The sequence below is a fragment of the Salvelinus alpinus genome, chromosome 13 (genome assembly GCF_045679555.1).
Source record: "Salvelinus alpinus chromosome 13, SLU_Salpinus.1, whole genome shotgun sequence".
NCBI classification, from domain to species: Eukaryota; Metazoa; Chordata; class Actinopteri; order Salmoniformes; family Salmonidae; genus Salvelinus; species Salvelinus alpinus.
Genome location: NC_092098.1, coordinates 39038147 through 39057196, shown reverse-complemented (window position 1 = coordinate 39057196; position 19050 = coordinate 39038147). Strand labels below are relative to the sequence as shown.

The 19050-nt window shown below is 41.5% G+C and overlaps 1 protein-coding gene across 1 annotated transcript in view; it reads left to right on the top strand.

The window, feature by feature from the left end:
- The window catches only part of LOC139537679 (double C2-like domain-containing protein beta), a 183578-nt gene that overhangs the window by 116860 nt on the left and 47668 nt on the right, over positions 1 to 19050 (top strand). The window contains exon 3 of the mRNA XM_071339274.1: positions 6529 to 6603. Within this exon, the coding sequence (XP_071195375.1) occupies positions 6529 to 6603 (75 nt within the window). The remainder of the gene's footprint in view (positions 1 to 6528; positions 6604 to 19050) is intronic.

The following is a 19050-nucleotide window of genomic DNA, read 5'->3' as shown; positions in this document are numbered from 1 at the left end:
AAAGGCACAGTCAACTTAGTGTATGTAAACTTCTGACCCACGGGAACGGTGATACAGTGAATTATAAGTGAAATAATCTGTCTGTAAACAATTGTTTAGATCCTAACCGACTTGCCAAAACTATAGTTTGTTAACAAGAAATTTGTGGAGTGGTTGAAAAAATGAGTTTTAATGACTCCAATCTAAGTGTATGTAAACTTCCGACTTCAACTGTATGTACACATACACACTTTTTTTTAGTATATACCTTTATTATTCCCCGCAAACCCTGAAACCCCTCCCCCAATTGGAGTAAACTAATAAACAAAAACACTTAGGCTTCTACCTTCTGTTTATACATACTATACACATTTTAGAGACACAATCTATTTTACAATAGTTATATTTTGTTTGTTTTTAGTCCTGGCCTTCCTCTTTTTCTGATGTCCATCCAGTTTGATTTCTATTTGTATCCGCTATTTCACAAAAGTTCTGAACCTATAAACATTTTACAGACCCCGTAAGTTTTACATTTGTTATCTTGTTATTAGTCCCACCCTTCAGCTCCATTCAACCCCTCCTATCGATCTCTTAGAAATCCAAAATGGATGGTGTTATTTGCCATATATTTTTCAACTATGCTGTGATGCTTCACAAAAGAAGTGAACCTTTCTATTCTCATAGCTTCTACAGAATGTAAATTAAAGATAAAAAAAATTGCAAAAATAATGATTATATTATTGATCGATTGACTATGACTTTTCAAATCACCCAGTATTGCTATCTGCAGCGTTAGTTCTAGGTAAATATTGCAATTCTTCAGCCATTCCTGGACCTGTGACCAAAAACGAGCTACATATGGACAGTACCAAAATAAATGATCTAATGAATCTGCCTCCTTGCAGCAAAATCTGCAGAGCTGGGAAAATTGTATCCCCCATATATATAACATTCTATTGGTTGCAAGAATTTTGTATAATAATTTAAATGGAATAATTCAACGTTTTGAATCTGGCGTTGTTTTGCGTGTCAATTCATAAACCATGTGCCATTGGTACATTGAAAATCAGTCTTTCCTCAAGTCTTAGCCAAGAGAGACTGGCATTCATTGTATTGATGTTAGCCCTCTGATTACGATGAAGAGCAAAACATGCCGCTCTGTTCTGGGCCAGCTGCAACTTAACTAGGTCCTTCTTTGCAGCACTTGACCATATGACTGGACAATAATCAAGATAATATGCAACTAGAGCCTGCAGGACTTGCTTTGTGGTGTCAAAAAAGCAGAGCACCTCTTTATCACGGACAGACCTCTCCCCATCTTTACAACCATTAAATCTACAGTGTTGTTTTGATCGTGACAGTTTACAATCTAACGCAGGGATGGCTAACTTTGATGGGGTTATGTGCCACAAATATCTGAACTCATCATGAGGGGCCGCAGTTGCTCGCGGGTCTGCAGGAACCACCAGTAGTCCATCCCTGATCTAAGGGGGGGAGGGTGTATGGATGTGAGTAGTTCCTGCAGACTCGAGAGCAACTGTCCTCAATTTGTTCAACAGCCACACCATTCAGTGCCAGATTCAGGCTGAGGGTACAGTGTATGTTTTTTTTTATCGGTGTAAGTTTATGTGCAGTACCTGAAAGTCTATGAATCAACAGGTAAAGTAGTGGACAAATTATATTTGTCACATGCGCCAAATACTGTGAAATTCTTACAAGCCCTTTTCCAACAATGCCGTTTTAAGAAAGAGAGAAAATAGAGCCTTTCTAAAGTGGGCGTACATCCTACAGTATACTATACATTTGGGCCGGGACGTAACCAGTATCGCGATACTTGTTAGTATTGTGGCGTATGAAAAAAAACACAATGCGGATTTAATTTCTTTATAAGTTAAAGGCTCTGCATGGTCAATCCGACATCTGCATCAAGGAAGTGAGTGTGTTTATACTGGACCTCCCGCCCCCACCTACCATCAAGCAATCATGTCAATGCGGAGCATTACGGAGCCCTTTGCATTGTTACAAAATTTGGCCTCTGCATTCCACCGGAGGCTCTGCAATTGTGTCAGACTATCCATACTGCACCTACGACCACATTTTCGGATCAAGCATAAATTGTCTCTTAACCCCACCCTGACTGTTACTCTGGGCTGGGATCTCCACCCAACCTCATCTATTCCATTATCACTGCTGTTAGTGATTGATGCCTCTACCCCCTGCAGGTACACAGGCCAGTCAGATATGCTAACAAAGACATATGCCAGAGACCGTTAAATGTGGCAGGGAATAAGGCCAAAATGCAGCAACGGGAAAAGGGTCTCCAGATGTAGCACAGATGCTAGACAGAATGTATTAAGAACATTTATGTTTTAAGCAAACAGTGGGTTAGTTTTAGTTTTTTGGATTTCTGAGATTAGACTTTTTTCAGTGTTTTTCAAAAAGCGTTGTTTGGGGCAGTTGTGTGCATCCCACACGAGCTGCAAGATAAAGGTATGCATACTTTGCAGCAGCTGCCTGTGGCTATTTTGATAAACAGGCAAGAAAAACAGTGAGTGTATTGAATGTTTCCTAGAGCATTTGAAATTTGCCAAACTCCTGTTTACTTGAATATAATTAAAGCTTAAAGGTCCAATGCAGCCATTGTTATCTCAATATCAAATAATTTTGAGGTAACAATTAAGTACTTTACTGTGATTTGTGTTCTCTAATTAAAATAGTAAAAAAATAAATAATAATTGCTTCTTAGCTTAGAGTAATTTCTCAAGCTAGGACTGTCTGGAAGTGGTCTAAGTGGGGAGGGAAAGTCTGAAAACTAGCTTTGGAATTCTTATTGGTCTATTAACTAATTTACCGGATGATGATGTCACCAGGCAGGCCAAAACTCCATCCCACCAAAACAGGCTGAAATTTCAGGCACTCTTTTCAAACAGCTATTACACTAAAAGGGCAATATCATCATTTTCACAATTGAACTCTATTATTTCAACCTCATAGTGTGGAAATATTGATACAACTCAGTAAAATAATTTTTTTAATGGTACTTTGCCTTTAACAGAATGAAATTCCACACAAGCCATGTAAACTCTAGCTCATAGGCTGTCCACGAAGCTTAGGTTATCTACAAGACTTCTTACATCCCTCCAATTCCCTCCAGCATTTCACTGAAACTAATCCCTACATTCACAAACATGTATTCTGCCTTGCTCAACCACACACACCTCCTTGCGTAAGGAGATGAAGCAAGGAAGGGTAATATTAGAGATAAAGAGGATTTGATTCAACAAATTCAGACATTTCCAGGCATGTGGGGAAAGGGGCCGGAGGGAGGCGGAGACACCGGCACGACACACAAAGGCAGCATCAAGGGGAATGAATGACTATATGTGAGGTGTGTGGATACACTGATGCATGGCGCCCATCTGCCTTTCATAACCGTCATCTCCCCCCCGTTTCCCCATAATTATGATCAACTGGCTATTCACTGGTGGCTTAGGCAATCAGGGCCGCGATCATGCAGTAGTCTGTTCATCCGACACCAAACCCACATAATGCATCTCTGCCCAGTTTAGAGTTTAGAAGGTCAGTGGGGTGGTAACTGCCACGGAGGGAGATAGTATCTATGTCAGTCCCTTCAATCAACTCCCATTTTTTAGTGCCATAGTTTCAAGTTTTAATGGGAAAATATGTATGATATAGCCTATTCCCTGTCTTTACTATAAAGAGATGACAAAAAATTGTTAGATGATGAAAGCATTTCAGCTTTGGTTGTAGTTTCAGCTTTGGCTCAACTCAGGCCATCATACCTGGTATCCTGTAGAACACTTAACCAGATGTCCAGGTATTTCAGACCAGGGCCCATGTCTGGTCCTCCTCTAGCCTGGTGGAACTATTCTGATCTCGCTTGCTTCTGTTTCGGTTGACTGGGCTAGTCTTTCTTCAGTAAGGAAGAAAACTGGGTAGAGGAGGTTGTAGCTGCACAGGGAGCTTTGGTTGAGTTTTACCTCGCCATGTATTTAATGCTGCCACCCATACAGCCTAACAGTCAGGGTTTGGGTCAATTCCAATTTAATTTGAAATTCCAATTAAATTCACTCATGAAGTGGAGAATTTATGTTCAATTCAATTCAAATGTCAACATTCTTTAAGCTATTGAATTGGGATTAGACTTTTTGGACTATTTCAATTGAAATTGAATTGTAACTGTACAAATATTTAATCTTGAATTGATGGAAGTAAGGCAATTAGTATAAAAAATGGAGTAAAGGATTTGTTTTAAATCATTTCAACTTCTACATTTCTAGTATAGCTAGCCTGTCTGAACAGTGACATTATCATCCTGAAAGCCTGAGGGAATTGAATTTGAATTTGGGGAATGTACCTAACATTGGAATTGAATTATCTCTGAATTCAACGACTGAACTGGAGTTTGAATTGAGTTAAATGGAATTTACAGGGAGAGGGAATTTAATTTAATTTCTGGAATAAACCCCAACTCTGGTGACGGTGCAAGAACACAGTATCATAGTGCCTCAAAGCTATTGATCTATTGCTCTTCAGCGACGTATCAGAGTGAAGGAGCACCCCTTGGCTCATACTGTATGTCAGCCAGCTAGCTGTTTAAACCATGAACAAAGCAATTTACCTAGGGAAGCATCCACTCACTAAACACTACATGTACTCAATACATCAGCCTTGAGCTGCCTGTCAAATGCAAAGCTGATATTTCATGCTACTTTGTAGACAGCTTATTCCAAAGTGTCTGAATCCTATTGGGTTCAGCCCAGAGACTGGTAGTGGTATCTACAGTAGAACATAACATAAAATAACTTGGAGTAGTGGGGCCCACAAGTGTGTGTTGGGAGCCTTTTTGTTGTCTGGCGCCATTCCACGACAGATCCTATCAATTCACATCTGTGGAGCGGCTCTGAAGCCGCTCGCACAATGGGGAGACATTTGCCCCGCTGCACTATCAAAGAGAACATCCATCTGTGTCCCACACAAACATCTGACTCAACCTGGGGCTTTGTAGAGGAGATGAGATGCTGTTCGCTGCAAATGAAAGGAGGAAAGTCTCAGAGCGTAGAGAGTAGAGGCAGTAATGGACCTCCAACAAATGATTGCTAAGAGGAAGCGATGTAGGAACAGAGAAAAAACACTCATTCCCTCCTGCTCCGCTCAGTCCTACAATCATATTTCAAGCTTTTTTGTTCCTAAAGTTTTCATAGTTTGGTTTTGATGTGGAATTGGAATGTGACATGAGTTTTTGATTAGGCACACACAAATATGTATAAAAGGTTTTGCAGACGAGTCGCCGCCTCACGAAAATAGAAATATTAACTTTGCACTTGTTCACCCGAAACTCATGGGGATCAAAAAAACGTTCATTACCAAGTGTTGCTCTGTGTTGGGAGAGAAATGCCACACACACACTGAAGAATGTTACTCCCACACATGGCTGAGCAAATAAGTTTGGGAGATAGGATAGCACTGACGCAGACAGATAGACACGTGCGAGCGCACGCACAAAAGGAAAACAGTTCAACTTAACAGAGGGGGAGAGAGAGAAAAAGTACAAGTTTGATTCAGCTGACACTAAGCAATTGCAAACAAGTCACAAACAACTAAGAGTTACAACAATCTGTTTTTTTGTAACTTCAAATATTAATACATGTCCATCTGACAATGCCCTAGTACAAGGATGGGCAACTCCGTTCACTGCCGCAGTAGCTGATGCTGCACATCAATGGCGTTTGGTTGATATAGGGAAATATACAGTGCCTTGCAAAAGTATTTAGACCCCTTGGATTTCTTCACATTTTGTGTTGGTGACCTGACAGGTCACCCATTGAGCATGTTTGGGATGCTCTGGATCAACATGTAGGACAGCGTGTTCCAGTTCCCGCCAATATCCAGCAACTTCGCACGGCCATTGAAGAGGAGTGGGGCAACATTCCATAGGCCACAATCAACAGCCTGATCAATTCTATGTGAAGGAGATGTGTCACGCTGCATGAGGCAAAAGGTGGTCACATAAGATACTGACTGGTTTTCTGATCCATGCCCCTACTTTTCTGTGACCAACAGATGCAAATCTGTATTCCCAGTCATGTGAAATCCATAGATTAGGGCCTAATGAATTCATTTCAATTGACTGATGTCCTTTTATGAACTGTAACTCAATAAAATCTTTGAAATTGTTCCATTTTGCGTTTATATTTTTGTTCAGTATAGTTGATTTACTAACACGTATGCTGACCCAGTACTTCATATGAACCGTTTTAGTTCTCTTGTTAGAGAGCTAACCTTCATAAGAGTTATATTTACTCGTTATTTCAGTTTCTCTCAACACATTCTGAAGTCGACTGAGGCAGTGAGATGGAATTTTTTGTTCTAATTAGGGACATGGCTTTTGTTCTTCTGACGAGGTTGTGCACTTCACAGAAACAAAAGTGTTTGACTTAAATTGGATGTCAGGCGGCCTTGTATGTCTGGCAGGTACTACCTTGTGAAGTCTTACGACACTCTCTTCTCTGTCTGTCTCTCCCACAGGGGCTAAAACCCATGGACCACAACGGGCTCTCGGATCCGTATGTCAAACTGCACCTACTGCCTGGGGCCAGTAAGGTACGTACCTGTCTTATTATACTTACATTAAAAGGTACATTATAGTAGTTTAGTTGCTAACTCAAATTGTGTGTACAGTTCATAGGCACTATGATAATAGTAATACACTGCTCAAAAAAATAAAGGGAACACTTAAACAACACAATGTAACTCCAAGTCAATCACACTTCTGTGAAATCAAACTGTCCACTTAGGAAGCAACACTGATTGACAATAAATTTCACATGCTGTTGTGCAAATGGAATAGACAAAAGGTGGAAATTATAGGCAATTAGCAAGACACCCCCAATAAAGGAGTGGTTCTGCAGGTGGTGACCACAGACCACTTCTCAGTTCCTATGCTTCCTGGCTGATGTTTTGGTCACTTTTGAATGCTGGCGGTGCTTTCACTCTAGTGGTAGCATGAGACGGAGTCTACAACCCACACATGTGGCTCAGGTAGTGCAGCTCATCCAGGATGGCACATCAATGCGAGCTGTGGCAAGAAGGTTTGCTGTGTCTGTCAGCGTAGTGTCCAGAGCATGGAGGCGCTACCAGGAGACAGGCCAGTACATCAGGAGACGTGGAGGAGGCCGTAGGAGGGCAACAACCCAGCAGCAGGACCGCTACCTCCGCCTTTGTACAAGGAGGAGCACTGCCAGAGCCCTGCAAAATGACCTCCAGCAGGCCACAAATGTGCATGTGTCTGCTCAAACGGTCAGAAACAGACTCCATGAGGGTGGTATGAGGGACCGACGTCCACAGGTGGGGGTCGTGCTTACAGCCCAACACCGTGCAGGACGTTTGGCATTTGCCAGAGAACACCAAGATTGGAAAATTCGCCACTGGCGCCCTGTGCTCTTCACAGATGAAAGCAGGTTCACAATGAGCACATGTGACAGAGTCTGGAGACGCCGTGGAGAACGTTCTGCTGCCTGCAACATCCTCCAGCATGACCGGTTTGGCGGTGGGTCAGTCATGGTGTGGGGTGGCATTTCTTTGGGGGGCCGCACAGCCCTCCATGTGCTCGCCAGAGGTAGCCTGACTGCCATTAGGTACAGAGATGAAATCCTCAGACCCCTTGTGAGACCATATGCTGGTGCGGTTGGCCCTGGGTTCCTCCTAATGCAAGACAATGCTAGACCTCATGTGGCTGGAGTGTGTCAGCAGTTCCTGCTAGAGGAAGGAATTGATGCTATGGACTGGCCCGCCCGTTCCCCAGACCTGAATCCAATTGAGCACATCTGGGACATCATGTCTCGCTCCATCCACCAATGCCACGTTGCACCACAGACTGTCCAGGAGTTGGCGGATGCTTTAGTCCAGGTCTGGGAGGAGATCCCTCAGGAGACCATCCGTCACCTCATCAGGAACATGCCCAGGCGTTGTAGGGAGGTCATACAGGCACGTGGAGGCCACACACACTACTGAGCCTCATTTTGACTTGTTTTAAGGACATTACATCAAAGTTGGATCAGCCTGTAGTGTGGTTTTCCACTTTAATTTTGAGTGTGACTCCAAATCCAGACCTCCATGGGTTGATAAATTTGATTTCCATTGATAGTTTTTGTGTGATTTTGTTGTCAGCACATTCAACTATGTAAAGAAAAAAGTATTTAATAAGAATATTTCATTCATTCAGATCTAGGATGTGTTATTTTAGTGTTCCCTTTATTTTTTTGAGCAGTGTATATTTCTTTCCTCATACAATACAATCTGTAATTTATAGGCTAACAAGGAGATGTGCCCTTTTCTTTCCAATGAGGTCATTTCTTGACAATAAGTTTAGCCATTTAGGGGACCCTTTTTGGCTCAAGAGCACCAAGTGTATTACACTCCAAAAACAGAGATGTTTTCAGACCTCAAATGTGTTCTTCTGTTGAGATAAGTCCAGCTCCAAGCCCATCTGCTTTGTAGTTCCAGCAATATGCCACTGTCCAAAAATAATAGACAGATAAGAACCATATAATTTCCAGATTTATTGTGCTTATCTTTTCCATTCACTTGAGGCATACACAACTGGTGGTGTGGGATGTGGATTCATCTTGATATTAGGATACTATTGAAAACATCTGACAAACTTAGATTTTGGAGTGTAATGTCCCTTTAATACTCTAAATGCAGTGATGCATTGATGCATAATATTGGCCTGTGTGTTGCATATCAGATGGTGTCATGTCTGATTATCGCAAATTAATGGACACTATCATGCCCTGTTATGAAAGCGGACACTATCATGCCCTGTTATGAAAGCGGACACTATCATGCCCTGTTATGAATGCTTGGAATATACAGTAGCTTGCGTGAAGGTTTATCTGCTGCTGCTACTCTGCTGCTTCTACTCTGTTCTTTATTTTACACATATTATTAGCTATCCTGATGGCTAGTCACTTTACCCTGCCTTCATGTACATTGAGCAAAAATATAAACTCAACATGCAAAATGTCAAAGATTTTACTGAATTACAGTTCATATAAGGAAATCAGTCAATTTCAAAAACTGTATTAGGCCCTAATCTATGGATTTCACATGACTGGGAATACAGATATTAATCTGTTGGTCACAAATACCTGAACAAAAAAAGTAGGGGCGTGGATCAGAAACCAGTGAGAATCTGGTGTGATCACCATCTTCTTTGCATAGAGTTGATCAGGCTGTTGATTGTGGGTTGTGGAATGTTGTCCCACTCCTCTTCAAAGTTGATGGATATTGGCGGGAACTCTAACACGCTGTCGTACACATTGTGTGTTCGTTGTATGTAGCTTATGCATGCCCATACCATAACCCCACCGCCACCATGGGCACTCTGTTCACAACGTTGACATCAGCAAACCGGTCGCCCACACGACGCCATACATGCTGTGTGCCATCTATCCGGTACGGTTGAAACAGGGATTCCTCTGTGAAGAGCACACTTCTCCGAACTGCAGTCAGGTCAAGACCTTGGTGAGGATGACGAGCACGTAGATGAGCTTCCCTGAGACGGTTTCTGACAGTTTGCAGAGAAATTCTTCAGTTGTGCAAACACACAATTTCATCACTTGTCCGGGTGGCTGGTCTCAGATGATCCCACAGGTGAAGAAGCCAGATGTGGAGGACCTTGGCGGCGTGGTTACACGTGGTCTGCGGTTGTGAGGCCAGTTGGACGTACTGCCAAATTCTCTAAAATGATGTTGGAGACGGCTTATGGTAGAGAAATTATCATAAACACACAACTGCACATTTTAGAGTGCCCTTTTATTGTCCCAAATTTGTGCACAACATTTTTGAGAAATAAGCTTTTTTGTGCATATGCAACATTTCTGGGATATTTTATTTCAGCTCATGGAACCAACACTTTACATGTTGCGTTCATATTTTTGTTCAGTACACATATCTACCTCAAATACCTCATACCCCTGCACATTGATCTGGTACTGGTACTTTCACAGTAAAGTCCACACCCATTGTATTAGGCGCATTTGACAAATACAAATTAATTTGATCAAACTGGCTTAACTTGTGTTTTTACTGCAGCAAATCATTTATCGTATAGTGACACCAGTTATATCGATATACCCCCAGCCTGTCATGTCAGGCTTGCGACAGCGTAGATCGGGCCCTATGACAAGTAGTTTAGGAAGAGTGTTACAGTGATTAATTAGTGAAGAGAACATTGCTATTGAGCCATTACTAATTTCAGATTATGTCTACGGTTATCAGACGGTTGGCAATTAATTTTATCCATGCTGATCGTGTCCATTCAAAGGGATGACGCATGCTGTCCCATTCTCTTCAACCCCCTCAAGTTTAGCCCGTTCTCATCTTCCATTCATTGCCAAGCCAAGACCTTATTTCATTACCAAAGCCCAGGTAGTCTTTCACTGTGACTTATTATGTCAGTTCAAGGGTTTTGAATCCTTTAATCAAATTCTTGTAGTGTAGTACCTGCGGATCAAGCCAGTTCTTTTTAGATGTCTGTTACCATTTCCCGGCCACAAATAGTGTTGTCTTGCCACATTGTCTCCGTGATCTAGCCTTCTGTCGTGCCAACAATCCACTTAGCAGCTGCAAATAAGGGTTTTCTAATCAGCCAGGCTGTCCCCAACTGTTTGGACACCTTGACCTCCGTGTGAACTCTCCTTAAGACCATTATTAGGTAATTGATTGGGTGTGAACGTCAGGCATATGGACACTGTTAAATTTGGGGGCCTGAAATTGCACCACAAACATGGCAGCTGTGACAGGCCTCAGATGTTCCTCACTCCTTCTTAATGGCGGCCATCAAGTGGTCCAGACAGACAGACTTGCCGCCAGAGAATTTACATCCAAATTTGTTTTGCTTGTGTCTGAGTTTGGTCTAGTGCTAACGCAGCCAACTCCAGACTGCGCATGGCCTGTGAAAAAACAAAGTTTTTCGAATTTCGAATTTCAATCCCCACGTTGATCTCCTCAACCCGGTCTGCACACCTCTCATCGTTTTTTTTTTAATCACTATACCTTTTTTAATCACTATATCTGTCCCAATAAAACAATGACATTTGAAAGAGGAGGGTAATTCACTTCCCCTTTTCATAAAAACTAAACACAAGTTGCCTTAGCAATGGTGTCAACCTCTGGTCCTGGAGAGCGTTAGATAGACACATTGCTCTGGTTGTTTGTGTGGAGTTTCAGAAATGAATCAGCTGCTGTTTGAGAGGAAACCAATAAGCTGGGGCTTTGTTCTCCGGAACATTCATGTTCGATGACTCAGCGGCAAATAATCCCACCAGTTAATTGAAGATGTTCTTCATCCTCACTGTCCATTACTCACCACCACACACAATATCATCTTGCTGTTTCATTCAACTCAACACTGATCCCTAACAGAACGTGTGGGCTTGTGAAATCCACCTTGCAAAGCAATGTGCTTCTCTAATCACTAAATTGGAGTGAAGTGTCTCATAGCAATGGAACTCTGTGGTAGGAGCTGTTCCTTAACTTTCTATAAAGAGCACAATACCGTGTAAAAGCTACATACCATCTTACTCACAAGTCAACATATAAGCAAGGGTTTGCCAATGACATGCATACGTCTATATGGTTTTTTCCTTAAACACTTATGGATGTTCATGCATTGCATTGAAATGTTTCTTAGGTGCTGTTACAGTATGGTATGATGTTTTATGTTGTGCACTTCTTAGACACATTGTTATATAAGCATTTTTAGTATCGATATAATACTACTGCATATACAGTACCAATCAAAAGTTTGGACACCTACTCATTCAAGGGTTTATCTTTATTTTTACTATTTTCTATATTGTAGAATAATAGTGAAGACATCAAAACTATGAAATAACACAAATAGAATCATGTTGTCACCAAAAAAGTGTTAAACAAATCAAAATATATTTTAGATTTTAGATTCTTCAAAGTAGCCACCCTTTGCCTTGATGACAGCTTTGCACACTCTTTGCAGTCCCTCAACCAGCTTCAGCTGGAATGTTTTTCCAACAGTCTTGAAGGAGTACCCACATATGCTGAGAACTTGTTGGCTGCTTTTCCTTCACTCTGCGGTCAAACTCATCCCAAACCATCTCAATTGGGTTGAGGTCGAGTGATTGTGGAGGCCAGGTCATCTGATGCAGAACTCCATCACTCTCCTTCTTGGTCAAATAGCCCTTACACAGCCTGGAGGTGTGTTTTGGGTCATTGTCCTTTTGAAATACAAATGATAGTCTCACTAAGCGCAAACCAGTGCTCAGCATATGTGGGAACTCTTTCAAGACTGTTGGAAAATCACTCCAGGTGAAGCTGGTTGAGAGAATGCCAAGAGTGTGCAAAGCTGTCATCAAGGCAAAGGCTACTTTGAAAAATATGAAATATATTTTCATTTGTGTTATTTCATAGTTTTGATGTCTTCACAATTCTACAATGTAGAAAATAGTAAAAATCAAGAAAAACCCTTTTGACTGGTACTGTATGTGACAGCCCTTTTTTACGTGCATGTCAGATAAAAGGTAGGGATGAAAGGGACATACTGAACTCTCTATTTTAATCAAATATCCAACCTCACTCTTATCGCAAAAGATTAGTAACCAGAGGCTGCTGCTGCAGATGCAACCGTAAATATAGATACTTCCTCATGTAATGGCTTATGTAAAGCCATTGAATGTGTGATTCATCACTGTGGAATTATATTCTTACTGCATCGACCCCAGTCAGCAGGCATACAATGGCACTACTTTGCAGATTCTAGTGATAACCAAAACCATGTATACCTTATATGTATGTGATATGTGATTTGTGGTTGTCTTACCTACCTTTAAGTTAACTGCACTGATTGAAAATCACTGGTGATAACTAGCTAATGCAGTCAGCATGCATTGATTGATTGATATTGGTAGATTAGTTTAATTTGAGAAATATTCAAGTCACTGGCAGGCAGCCAGGTTGATATTTCCCTGGCTGTCTTTTGTGATTAAATGCATCTCTCACATCAGATGGTAATCAGTTATAGATCACCACTTGTGATGCACAAACAACGCACCACAGCCGCGAGATAGATGAACACAACACGGAAGCTTCTTGTTCAAACTTTTGTTTAATCGAACCCACTGGAATTAATAATTGCCTGCTTATTAAGTTCCCAGCATGCATTGATATGCCTATTCTTTCATTTAATTGCAATCTGGCATTTTCATTCTACGTCTGAGAAACGTTGTCCTTGTGTGTCGCTACTGTGGCATTCTGGTGTTGACGAAATCACCAGAGAATTGAGAACGTGTCATAAACAGGGAAATTGTTCACACCTCTGGTTTAACCTGAGAAGAGATTGATATGGATGAGATGAGACGAGATTTCTAATCTGAATTACATGACCATTGTCAAATCCCACATGACCGTTGAGTCATGGTAATATCCTTTTATGCACTCTGGACATGCATTGGTAGTAGCCAATTCGCTAACGACCGCCAGGTCACTAATGGCCTGATACTTGATACTAAGTGCTCCATTGTCCCTCTAACTACTCTGATACCAATGCAAATACAATCGAAAGTACAACAGTGGTGTGCAGAACGGCATTTTGGAACGCACAACTTGTCGACCCTTGTCACGGATGGCCTATTGCAGCGGAAGACCACACCGTGTTCCACTCCTATCAGCTAAAAACAAGAAGAAGCAGCTCCAATGGGCACATGATCACCAACACTGGACAATTGAGGAGTGGAAAAACATCGCCTGGAACATGACAGCTAGTTCAGTTTACTTGAGAGTCCCCAGGCTTCAACCCAATTGAGAATATTTGGGATGAGATGGACTGTTCTAAAGGCAAATGTCGGTCCGACCCGGTACCTAATAAACTGGCCGGTGAGTGTATATGAGCCCAAGCCCCCCCCAAAAACACATCATTAAAATAATGATTGTGTCATTATACAATACATAGCCTAATAGCCTACCACATATTACTCACGGCAGAAAAAACAACAACAACATAGATTTAAGATATTCTCCAAAATGAAACAAATTCTAGTAATCACCTTTTGAGTGTGAACTGTATACTGGATTCGCATACTGGATGGACTGTTACCTTATGCTACACTCCAAACTTTCTATCCATGAGTCTGGGAGAGAATAGCCTAGTAATAGGGATTTTTTTATATTTTCATAATTAATAGACTGACACATTACCTTTAGCCACAGCATATCTCACCACCATGCGTTTCCATCTCCTCTTCTCTCACCTTCATACCTTTCTCAAGCGCACAGAGAGAGTAGCTGTCGACAGTTTAATGAAATATGTTTTGTTGTGAAAACATCTTACTATCGATGTTCCCAAGCAGATTTCACTTGGTTTTCCAAATTAAGCACTGGGTAGCTGCAGGAACAGGGTTGGATATCCCATGGCATACAGAGTTTGGGCGGAATATCACCTGTCTCACAGCGAGAGGCTGCATGCTCCTCAAACAGTGGTTGATGTGTGGTGTGAAATAAGGGTTCTTATAAGCCCATGTAACAGTATAACTTTAAACCGTCCCCTCGCCCCGACACGGGCGTGAACTAGGGACCCTCTGCACACATCAACAACAGTCACCCACGAAGCGTCGTTACCCATCGCTCCACAAAAGCTGTGGCACCCAGACATTTCTATATGCAAAAAGCAGAGTTCTGATGGTTACCACTAAAAAGAGGAGGATCCCAGCTGCTAATATATTGATTTCTCAGCTGATAATATTAAGCACATGCTCCACTATAAAAACGGAGTAGCCTACCCAGCATGATTGAAAAACAAACCATGGGAAGCGGCCTCCATTCGCTATTCGAGTGCATAAGGATTACATGTATTTTTCCCCTGCCCCTGTTCCTGCCCATTTGATAATGGGCAATTCTAAATCTTAAACAAATTTTACATATTAGTAAAGACAAGATTAATTTGAGAAAAGTCTGATGGGTGAAAATACTTGATGAGATAACACCTTGAGGCAAGGAACAGAGTGCAATACTTTTTAGCAATTTTTTATAATCTTATAGTTCGGTCATGGAGCCCATATATGTTTTGATTTCTAAGACATTCTAAGGTTTTTATCATTCACAACTAAAGTTTCCAAATAACTCTAAATCTAGCATATAGGACCTAGCTCAAATGATCACTTTTATGCTAAACATAGCCACTTGGAATTGGAAAAATATTGTTTATTCTATTCAGCTAAGTTCAATTATATTCTTCTTACTATTGAACAAAAATATGAAAGCAACATGTAAAGTGTTGTTCCCATGTTTCATGAGTTGAAAAAGACGGCAAAAAGTTTTGATACAAACAACATTTTGTGTACAAATTTGATTACAGGAATGTCCACCAAAGCTGTTGCCAGAGAATTACATTTTCATTTCTCTACCATAAGCCGCCTCCATTTGTTTAGAGAATTTGGCAGTAGGTCCAACCGGCCTCACACTGTAATCACGCCAGCCGAGGACCTCCACATCCGGCTTCTATTTATGCATAGTCACTTTACCCCTACCTACATGTACATATTACCTCAATTACCTTGACTAACCTGTACCCCCGCACATTGACTCGGTACCGGCACCCCCTGTATATAGCCTCATTATTGTTATTTTTTTGTTGCTCTTTTATTTATTGTTTACATTTGTTTATTTAGTAAATATTTTCTTAACTCTTATTTTTCTTAACTGCATTGTTGGTTAAGGGCTTGTAAGTAAGTATTTCACAATAAGGTCTACACTTGTTGTATTCGGCGAATGCGACAAATAACATTTGATTTGACTTGAAAAACTGAGTTTGCACAACCAAAGAATTTCTGCACAAACTGTCAGAATCCTTCTCAGGGAAGCTCATCTGCGTGCTCGTCGTCCTCACCAGGGTCTTGACCTGACTACAGTTCGAAACCGAGTTCAGTGGGAAAATGCTGAGCTTCGATGCCTGCTGGCCGGCTAGAGAAGTGTGCTCTTTACGGATGAATCCCGGTTTCAACTGTACGGTATGGGCAGGCAGTTCAACGGTATTGGCAGGCATAAGCTATGGACAACGAACACAATTGCATTTTATCGATGGCGATTTGAATGCACAGTGATAGCGGGATGAGATCCTGAGGCCCATTGTTGTGCCATTCATCCGCCGTCATCACCTCATGTTTCAGCATGATAATGCACAGTCACATGTCGCAAGGATCTGTACACAATTCCTGGAAGCTGAAAATGTCCCAGTTCTTCCATGGCCTGCATACTCACCAGACATGTCACCCATTGAGCAAGTTTGGGATGCTCTGGATTAACGTGTACGACAGCGTGTTCTAGTTCCCGCCAATATCCAGCAACTTCGTACAACCATTGAAAAGGAGTGGAACAACATTCCACAGGCCACAATCAACAGCCTCAAATCAAATTGTATTGGTCACATAGATATGGTTAGCAGATGTTATTATGAGTGTAGCGAAATGCTTGTGCTTCTAGTTCTGACAGTGCAGCAATATCTAACAAGTAATATCTAACAATTCCAGAACAAATGCCTAATCTAAGTAAGGAATGGAATAAGAATATATAAATATATGGATGAGCAATGCCAGAGCGGCATAGGCTAAGATGCAATAGATAGTATAGAATGCAGTATATACATGTGAGATGAGTAACACAAGATATGTAAACATTATTAAAGTGGCATTATTAAAGTGACTAGTGAAAAGGAGTGATCAACTCTATGCGAAAGAGATATGTGGCGCTGCATGAGGCAAATGGTGGTCACACCAGATACTGACTGGTTTTATGATGGTTTTATGATCCACCCCTCTATGTTTTTTTTAAGGTATCTGTGACCAACAGATGCATATCTGTATTCCCAGTCATGTGAAATTCATAGATTAGGGCCTAATTAATTTATTTCTAATGATTGATTTACTTTTATATACTGTAACTCAGTCAAATCTTTTAAATTGTTGCATGTTGTGTTTTATCTTTTTGTTCAATGTATAAAATCATATAGTATAAAATAATGGCACATGAGTTATAAGCTTATCTTGTCTGCTAAATGAACTAGCCTACAGCCTATGGCATGGAGCTTAGCCAGATATCATGTACAGTCGTGGCCAAAAGTTTTGAGAATGACACAAATATTAATTTTCACAAAGTCTGCTGCCTCAGTTGGTATGATGGCAATTTGCATATACTCCAGAATGTTATGAAGAGTGATCAAATGAATTGCAATTAATTGCAAAGTCCCTCTTTGCCATGCAAATGAACTGAATCCCCGAAAAACATTTCCACTGCATTTCAGCCCTGCCACAAAAGGACCAGCTGACATCATGTCAGTGATTCTCTCGTTAACACAGGTGTGAGTGTTGACGAGGACAAGGCTGGAGATCACTATGTCATGCTGATTGAGTTTGAATAACAGACTGGAAGCTTCAAAAGGAGGGTGGTGCTTGGAATCATTCTTCTTCCTCTGTCAATCATGGTTACCTGCAAGGAAACACGTGCCGTCATCATTGCTTTGCACAAAAAGGGCTTCACAGGCAAGGATATTGCTGCCCGTAAGATTGCGCCTAAATCAACCGTTTATCGGATCATCAAGCACTTCAAGGAGAGCGGTTCAATTGTTGTGAAGAAGGCTTCAGGGCGCCCAAGAAAGTCCAGCAAGCGCCAGGACCGTCTCCTAAAGTTGATTCAGCTGCAGGATCGGGGCACCACCAGTACAGGGCTTGCTCAGGAATGGCAGCAGGCAGGTGCAAGTGCATCTGCACGCACAGTGAGGCGAAGACTTTTGGAGGATGGCCTGGTGTCAAGAAGGGCAGCAAAGAAGCCACTTCTCTCCAGGAAATACATCAGTGACAGACTGATATTCTGCAAAAGGTACAGGGATTGGACTGCTGAGGACTGGGGTAAATTAATTTTCTCTGATGAATCCCCTTTCCGATTGTTTGGGGCATCTGGAAAAAAGCTTGTCCGGAGAAGACAAGGTGAGCGCTACTATCAGTCCTGTGTCATGCCAACAGTAAAGCATCCTGAGACCATTCATGTGTGGGGTTGCTTCTCAGCTAAGGGAGTGGGCTCACTCACAATTTTGCCTAAGAACACAGCCATGAATAAAGAATGGTACCAACACATCCTCCGAGAGCAACTTCCCCCAACCATCCAGGAACAGTTTGACGAACAATGCCTTTTCCAGCATGATGGAGCACCTTGACATAAGGCAAAAGTGATAACTAAGTGGCTTGGGGAACAAAACATCGATATTTTAGGTCCATGGTGAGGAAACTCCCCAGACCTTAATCACATTGAGAACTTGTGGTCAATCCTCAAGAGGCAGGTGGACAAACAAAAACCCACAAATTCTGACCAACTCCAAGCATTGATTATGCAAGAATGGGCTGCCATCAGTCAGGATGTGGCCCAGAAGCTAATTGACAGCATGCCAGGGCGAATTGCAGGGGTCTTGAAAAAGAAGGGTCAACACTGCAAATATTGACTCTTTGCATCAACTTCATGTAATTGTCAATAAAAGCCTTTGACACTTATGAAATGCTTGTAATTATACTTCAGTATTCCATAGTAACATCTGACAAAAATATCCAAAGACACTGAAGCAGCAAACTTTGTGAAAATTGATATTTGTGTGATTCTCAAAACTTTTGGCCACGACTGCAGTAAGCAGACTATTTTATTTAGACCTGCCTAAAATAGATAATGGATTTATTGTGATGGTGTATATTAAATGGAGTTATTATACTTTTATAAATTGTAGATGTTCCAAACGTGTTTATGTTAATTCACTGTCAATTACTGTGAGGCCGGTAGGCATTTGCATGACAATAACCGTCTGACAAAATTTCATGACCACCACAGCCCTATCTGGGGTCGTATATTATGTGTTAGAGCCAGGAGTGTTACCATTCCACCACAGGCTCTGCTTGGAAAACCCGAATTCTGTGACCTAATAATGACTTCTATTGTGCCCTATGTGTCATTGTCAGCCTATGATGGAGTGGAGGTCGA